The 8311-nt window shown below is 29.1% G+C and overlaps 2 protein-coding genes across 3 annotated transcripts; one reads left to right on the plus strand and one right to left on the minus strand.

The window, feature by feature from the left end:
* Positions 1-467: 467 nt before the first annotated feature.
* Positions 468-4930, plus strand: LOC108753718 (4-coumarate--CoA ligase 1). The gene is made up of 7 exons (XM_018495574.1): positions 468-788; positions 2383-2559; positions 2937-3271; positions 3417-3563; positions 3832-4080; positions 4143-4423; positions 4525-4930. The coding sequence occupies exons 1-7, from the start codon at positions 525-527 to the stop codon at positions 4848-4850; spliced, it is 1779 nt and encodes a 592-aa protein (XP_018351076.1). The 5' UTR covers positions 468-524; the 3' UTR covers positions 4851-4930.
* Positions 4931-4940: 10 nt separating this feature from the next.
* On the minus strand, positions 4941-7148 carry LOC108753719 (glutaredoxin-related protein 5, mitochondrial). Of its 2 annotated transcripts, XM_018495575.1 has the most exons (4): positions 6884-7148; positions 5927-6109; positions 5528-5669; positions 4941-5249 (listed from the first exon to the last, which is right to left on the minus strand). In XM_018495575.1, the coding sequence occupies exons 2-4, from the start codon at positions 6005-6007 to the stop codon at positions 5053-5055; spliced, it is 420 nt and encodes a 139-aa protein (XP_018351077.1). In that variant the 5' UTR covers positions 6008-6109; positions 6884-7148; the 3' UTR covers positions 4941-5052. The 2 variants fall into 2 exon arrangements, with proteins under 2 accessions (XP_018351077.1, XP_018351078.1); XM_018495576.1 differs by lacking the exon at positions 6884-7148 and having other exon boundaries at positions 5927-6119.
* Between the last annotated feature and the right edge of the window lie 1163 nt (positions 7149-8311).

The following is an 8311-nucleotide window of genomic DNA, read 5'->3' on the forward strand; positions in this document are numbered from 1 at the left end:
GTATGTATGTAGTAGATGTAAGGTCCTCCATCGTGTTTCGAGCCTACTTTTTTGTGACCGTTTGAGTTTGATCTCCTTATTACGCCGTGCCTACAATTTTTGTCTGAACTGAACCTTTTTTCTCAATAATGCTGTGTTTCCGAGATAAAAATTTATAGCGCTTTATTTTGAACATCCGATATATACGCATATATAAATAAAAGAAAATTTTATTTTTCTTCCCATATTGATTTAAAAAAATATTGATTAAAATACTCCACTTTTAGATTTGAAGTCTAAAAGAATTTTTTTACGAATCGAAAAAGTATTAAGAAAAATAATCAAACTTTTGTAGCCTATATATTTATGAAATAACAATCGCTCTTGTTCTCACTACATTATCTGAATTAGTGGGGACAGTATCTATATATTCGGTCAAACTTCGGAACAGTCTTCATGATCTATGTAATAGTTGTAATGCTAACACGCAGTGCGCATAATATACTTACATTTAAAACATTTATTCTATCAACATATTTCGCATAATGACGATCCTGCAACTGTCACTTTTCAGACGCGTTTCTTGTATCCTGAATCAGTGCATCAAAGAATGCATTGTCAATGTATCGCCAAAAAATCATTGGAGAAAATTTAATAAATATCGGTACTACGCAACTGCAGTCAACTTAAAAGTCGATGCACAGAATGTAGTGAGCAGTGGACTACCTGACATAAGCGGCTTTGAGAATATTCACTTGCACGATTTCATCTGGGAAAAAGTCGGAAGATGGTCAAATCATATTGCTTTGGTACGTGTAATGCAAATAAAATAATATAAAATTATAAAGAATATTTGTTATTTACATTTTTCGTAATAGGGACGTAGTGATCACGTAAGAATTTCTTTCTATAAATATTAGAGAATGAAAAAAAGTGATCATTATTTCAATATTATTTCAATGTTATCTATTTTAATAATATATAAACAATAAAAAAATATACAAGCTTTAGAACGGATTGAATTTTATAAATACAGCTATTAGAAAATCCTACGAAATTAATACTAATATGAAACGCTAGATGTTTGTGTATATAACACAATTTTATTTTACGATATGACAAAATATAAAATAACCGGTTCGATCCTAGTTTGAATCATTTTCAGCGTAAACAATAAGGATGCTTAATTAAAAGTGTAAAGTTGCATAATTTGTAGAAAAAAATCTTTCTTATGTTATGTAATGCAGTGCATTATTGTTAAATTTTATATAGAGTGTAGTTTTTAAAGATAAGAAATATTTATAGAAGTATAAAAAGCATTTTTGGTAGGTTACTAGATAAGTCCAACATGGAGATCAAATATTTAAAAAATAATCTTAAATAAAAATACACAAACAAATGCACAGAGATTATAAAAATTGATTAATCTGAACATTAACAAATATTTAAATAGTTTTAACGAATATTCAATGTCAAAATTTAAAAAATCTAAAAACAATTTTATAATTATTGAAACATTGACTACAGAAAAATTCATTTTATATGTTCGAAATTTGTCAAAATTATCATAATTTTATGTTTTCAAATTTTGTATTTTAGACACCCAAGATAAAAAAGAAGAGAAAGAGAAAGAGAGAGAGAGAGAGAGAGAGAGAGAGAGAGAGAGAGAGGCGTTGCATAACTTTATTTTTTATTTTCAATCATGTATTATTATTATTACAAAAGAATTACCATTATCTATTGTTTTCACAAGTCCGTATTCAGAACACGCTTTTATCGATAAAAGTACACTTTTATCTCTGAAATTCTATAATATGCGTAACGTAAAGTATAGTATATTAGCGCGTTAACATCGTTGTAAAAAGGTTCTGAATATGGGCCATAAATTTTTTTATTTTTATCAGTAAATGTCTAAATTTAGATCGAATATAACCAAAGATAATAATTGAATAATAGTAGAAAGGAAAGATCGCGCGGCTAAATGTCTAATAACTTCAGATTAAGATGTGAAAGATAATAATAGAATAAAAAAGAATATTTAAAATATGGCGAATATATGTATATTTAAGATGTGGAATTTGTAATTTTTGACAATCGTTGAGTAGTTTCTTCATCATCACAATTGCTTGTTACATTTTTGGAAATGATTTGCTGCTCGACTCACATGAGATTAATAATAGTGCTTCAATAGCACGAAACTATTTATTGTATATCGGATAATTTATTAACTTATACATATATAGATTTTTATTCGGATAATTTGTGTTTATTTAATGATATAGTAATATTTTATTAAATTTAATGTTCAGTCAATTTTGTCGATTCTTAGATTCATCGCGTTTATAAACATTCTATATAAGTGGTAAGTACAACTTTTTATAACGATTAATTTTTTAATTTTAGGTATGCGCAAATACTGGTAGATCATATACGTACGGTCAATTGAGAAAAGCATGCAGCAAACTAGCAACGAGTTTAAGAAAAAGCAAGCTCTTACCGGGAGATACTATTGCTATCATTTTACCAAATATTCCAGAATTCGCCATTATCGCATTAGCAGCAAATGAAGCCGGTTTACGTGTAAGATAAAATTATTACATTTAGAAATATTATATACATACTATGTAGCATGTTTAGTAAATTGTAACAAACTGTCAAGTCTATCAATGAAATGGGACCAGGACATGGTGATTCTGTTCAAAATGCAATTTTATATATCTATTATATTTGCTGAAAAAAGAACTGCAGTTATATACAATAATTTAAGAGATAATGGAATAATTTAGATAACTTTATTTAGAGTCACACTTTAACAAAAAATTTTTTCAACTAGTAAAAAATAATAAAAATTAACATTGAAAAAAATATAGTATAATGTAATAAGATATTAATTTTTTAGAAGAATTTGTCGCTATATAAGCTTGTTGTAATAGTCATTTAAATTTTTTCTTTTTAAGACAACTCTGATTAATCCTGTACATACAATATATGAGATAAAAAGACAATTAGAAAACGCGGACACTCAAGCTATTTTTACATTTCCGGCAAAACATATTGATATTAAAGCAAGTATTGAGAAAAATTCGAAGATAAAATTACCAATCATCATCGTAAACGATAGGACTAATGCTAGCTCAATCTCAGGGACGATTCAATTAAATGATCTTATGCGTGACGACATCGAAGATTTTTCAATTAATCAAAAAACTGGAATAAGTTGCGAAGATACAGTATTTTTGCCTTATTCCAGTGGCACGACTGGTTTGCCGAAAGGCGTTGAGTCGTCTCATAGGTATATAAATTGATTACATATTAAATATTTGGACTGAAAAAAAATGCAATTCATATAAATAAGTTCCTATACATTGTGAACATTCAATGTACTGTTATAATATCAATGTAAAATAATAAAAAATAATCAGAATACGATTTCGCAGGAACATTGTTGTAAATATACTTCAAGGTACGGATCCAACAATTTTTCCAGGAATAGAAGCGAGTGAACATCATCAGGATATTGTACCACTAATATTACCAATGTATCACTATTATGGATTATTAGTTATCCTGTATTCTTACTTGCGGTATGTTAACATGTATCTATTAACTCGTTTGCGTAACTATGACATGTAAATGCCCAAATATGCCGAATATTTAATATTAAATAATCATTTAACTTTTGACTTCATATTTTCTTTATAAGGCCGATATTTCGTATGTCGTACAAGATCAATTCTCGGATCTCTCTATCCTGCAGTCAATTACTACGCTTAAAAAATTTATCGTATGACACATGAAATATTAAACTAATACTTGAAATATTGAGATTTATTGTTATTTCATCAATTATAGAATAGGTGCTAAATTGGTGTGTCTACCACAATTCTCAACGGAAGAATTTATAAAACTGTTTGAAAATCATCGATTCACAATATTGCATATAGTACCACCTATCGTTCAGATGATGATATACAATGAGCGAATTACATCCCGTCATATTGAATCTGTAAGATTAACATTAACAGGAGCTGCACCGCTCGGAGAAAAACTTACCACAAAATTTCAAAATCGTTTCACTAATGACATGACTTTTGTCCAAGGGTAAGAGATCACTGTTACAAATATATTTATATAACAATAAGAAAAACAATGTTCATTTACAGATACGGCACGACGGAGTTATCTCCGCTTGTTACACTCGGTTCCATAAATACACGTAAATCGACGTTATCCTGTGGTTATTTGATTTCAAATACACAAATGAGGATTGTAAGCAAACAAGATGACACTCTCGGCAGAAATTTAGGTCCGCATGAAATAGGAGAAATATATGTACGGGGCCCACAAGTAATGAAAGGGTATTACAAAAATCCCAAGGCAACAGCAGATACTATGGATGGAGATTGGTACAAGACTGGTGATTTAGGGTATTATACTGAAAATGGTAAGTAAGATTTAATCAGAAACTTTGAAAAAATAATACTGTGACGATATTTAATAATCGAAACGAGATAATTGTGAATTATTATATGTTGCAAAATATAGGTGTATTGTATGTGGAAGGACGAACGAAGGAATTAATAAAAGTAAAAGGACATCAAGTTGCACCCACTGAACTGGAAGAAGTAATTCGTCATTACGATAATATAGAAGACGTCGCCGTCATTGGCGTGACACACGAGAATTATGGCGAAATTCCAAAAGCTTTTGTAGTTCCTAAGTCGGGAGTCAAAATTAATGAGAACAAACTCAAAGAATTTGTCGCTAAACGTGTAGCCAAATACAAACAATTAGGATATGTACAAGTTATAGAGAGTATTCCGAAATCTACAGCTGGAAAAATTCTTCGAAAAGAACTTGAAAATCTATAACATATTCTTCAAATATCGAGTTTTATACTCGAATTGATGTCAAGAAATTTACAACTAAACATGGATTTATACATGCATTATATCTGTATTGTGGTTAAAATTATGTTTAATATTAACAAAAATGTTTATTATAACAAAAAGCAACTATCTTTCTATCCATACAAGACACGGTTGTTTATTTACAAGATAATTTAAAACAAAATTATTCTTTAGATTTGTTGACACCACTTTGAGAGGAATCTTCTTTTTCCAAAAGAGCACTAGTAATTCCAGCTTTCTTCAATTCCTCAATAAGCTCTCCATTTTTATGCATTTCTAAGAGTATGTCGCAGCCACCCACAAAATCACCATTTATAAATACTTGGGGTATTGTAGGCCAATTAGAAAAGTCTTTTATACCTAAGTAATTAATATTAGTATTTCAGAATTATATGACATTAACAATAATTAATAATTTACAAAGATTAATACTTTACAGAAGATTTACGAATATATATAAAATTATATAAATTTTTTTATTTTATGCAGTATAAACAGTAAAAAGATATTTATTTTTACAATAAATATCTTTTTTACATAGATAAAAATTTTATAAAATATCTCTTTCCGAAAAATAATTGTTTAATAAACATGGAAACTTGTAACAGCATTTGTAACAAGTATTGTAATCCTTTTACCTTGTCTAAGTTCTTCATCCTTAAGAACATCATGAGCATCATAAGTAACGCCGTGCATACGTAATACTTGAACTACCGCATTGCTGAATCCACATCTTGGCTCTTCTGGAATGCCTTTCATAAAGACGACTATTTTATTTTTCTACAAAAAAAACATGTTTAAGATAATAGATGTTATAATAATATTACATTTATTAACCAAACTAAAGAGCCACTGATAATTTTTGAGTATTATTTCATGCTTTTTCTATACCGTACAAACTGCAAAAAAATCTTATATAGAAATTACACACTTATTCTGCTATTTTTCATACAAAATATTAAATATCATACGTCTCGAGTCAGGAAGTATTTACGGTATAAGCACAAGCGTATCCTTATCATATTATATTCACTTACCTTAACAAGATTGCTGATTTCATTAAATTTCGTACTAAAATTTCTGTTGATAAATAATTGTTTGGCTGCAAAACGAATCATGTTTTGATTTGTTGCACTAGAGAACACTTGCAATTAACTGAGACCTCTCGTTTAAGAACAAAATGGAGCGTAAAGGTTATGTATTCTGCTGCACGCTATCAGCTGTTTCAAATATTTACTCGAGATGTAATGAAGTGGCGCCATCATGCAATATGACAATAAAGTATGTAGCCAAAATATTTCTTTAAATATTTCTCCAAATATTATGAAAAAATATTTTTATAAAAAAAAATACTCGTATTTGATATAAAAAATATTACATCGGAAATATTATAAATATATCTTTCTATTTTTTCGCAAGAGAGAAATTTAATTGGAAAAAAGTACATACATCAAAATTTACCAAAAACACAAAAAATATATTAAATTTTCATAAATATTTGAATAATATTAACTTAATATTTAGTTACAATAAATAAATATTTACTAAATGAAGAAAATGATAACTAAATTAAATTAATGGTTCTTGTATCACAAAATATTTGTTATTTATAATTAGTAAATATATTCTAGTACGATCTAGCACACTATTCAAACAAATATTATATTATATATAATATTTATTAAAATTTAGTACATTTTTTTAGTTTATAAAACTGAAATATTAAATTATATTATTCAAAAATTACAGTGTTTTATAGTAAAATAATAATTTTCCTTTTCAAATAAAGAGAAAATCGATATCGATATATATATGTATATAGATAAAACCAACAATTGACAAGTTTAAACTTATTGAGCAAAAAGAAGCAAATTATAACGAGGTCAAACAAAATAAGTATGACGTACTATGTAATTAAAATTATTTGTCTAAAAATGCTAATTATACTACTACTATGTACACATAAACACATGTATAGTAATTGAATTACTCACTAATCAGTACGCTGCGGTCTTCGCTAATTTATACTCCCATCATCACTTTCAAAAAGTATATAATATTTGCTCGTGCGGATACAAACTGTCGATAATGCGACTAATTACAATCAATACGCTTGCATTTATTAACGTCACAAAACGACAACTTGTTATTTCGCGTTGTACACACTCTCGAAACGTATGTATGTATACACATTATACGACTCACTTTCAACGAACGAGTAATGCCGGTCATTACCGATACTACTCGAGTTGTATACACTACAATACATTTATATACGCAATTGACGTACGTGACTAAAGACCTGAGTTCTATTATATTTATTGCGAGTAAGAAGTCTATAGTATAAATAATGTGTACTATAAATTTGCAGTACTGCTCGCAACAAATAAACGGAACGTAGCCAAAAAGTAGAATTTAAAAGGCGATAAATCACGGATTAATCACAGCTAATTTTTTAAAGTATTACTTCGCGTTTTCAAGATGTTCCAATGACGCGGTACTAACATCAACGGATTCCGCAACTCAACTGTTTTCAGATTTGTGTGCATCAATCGATAGATGATAAATCGATAGAGATCGCATTAGATAACTTCACGAACACACACATACAAAATTCGGTCGCATTTTTTGGATCAGTTGTTCTATTCTGTAACTCTTAACGATAGTATCGATATCGTTCCAGCATCGTTACGCAGAATATTTTATATGATAAAAAAAGCTACACAATACGACACATAACAATATTTTAAATTTTTATTACATTTCAAATGTGAGAAAATTATGTTAATCGACTATGATTGGTCAATTTCTTACGGTTTAAGCCCGATTGTATCAACGTTACTTTGATTTTAAGTGAGGCTTAAAACTCTTTCTGTCTCTGTCTCTTTTTGGCTTTAAAATGAGACAGATAGAGTTTTAAGTCTCGCTTAAAGTCAAAGTGATATTGATGCAACTGGGCTTTAGGCTTAAAACTTAATGTTTAAAGTTTAAATTTTACGCCTTACAATTTCATTGTAAACATTGTTTTAAGTACGATCTACATAAGACGAAAGTTTGTATTGCGTCAGCCAATCTCGAAGCGTCACTTTTAAAATTGATGCATCGGATTGGCTGACGCTTGCGACCTGCGACTCGCATTCTGCGTCTTATATAGATCGGACTTAAAGTGCGATCGTCAGATTCAGACGCGCATTTCGCGCGTCAGAAGTACTATTTGAATTAACGATCATGGCGACTATATAGAGTTGTACGTTGACGAGTGCGCCGTTCGGATCAGGATTTTTCGATTGACTTATGATTGAAACGACTCATAAATGCCGAAGATAATACGATTAGTGAACAGAAAACCTATTCGACTGAAATTAGCTCTTGCGACAGTTACACCAGTTAGTCTAATCTTATTTCTTTTTTTCGCTCTGAAA

Source organism: Trachymyrmex septentrionalis, unplaced genomic scaffold (assembly GCF_001594115.1).
Source record: "Trachymyrmex septentrionalis isolate Tsep2-gDNA-1 unplaced genomic scaffold, Tsep1.0 scaffold70, whole genome shotgun sequence".
Lineage (NCBI taxonomy): Eukaryota > Metazoa > Arthropoda > Insecta > Hymenoptera > Formicidae > Trachymyrmex > Trachymyrmex septentrionalis.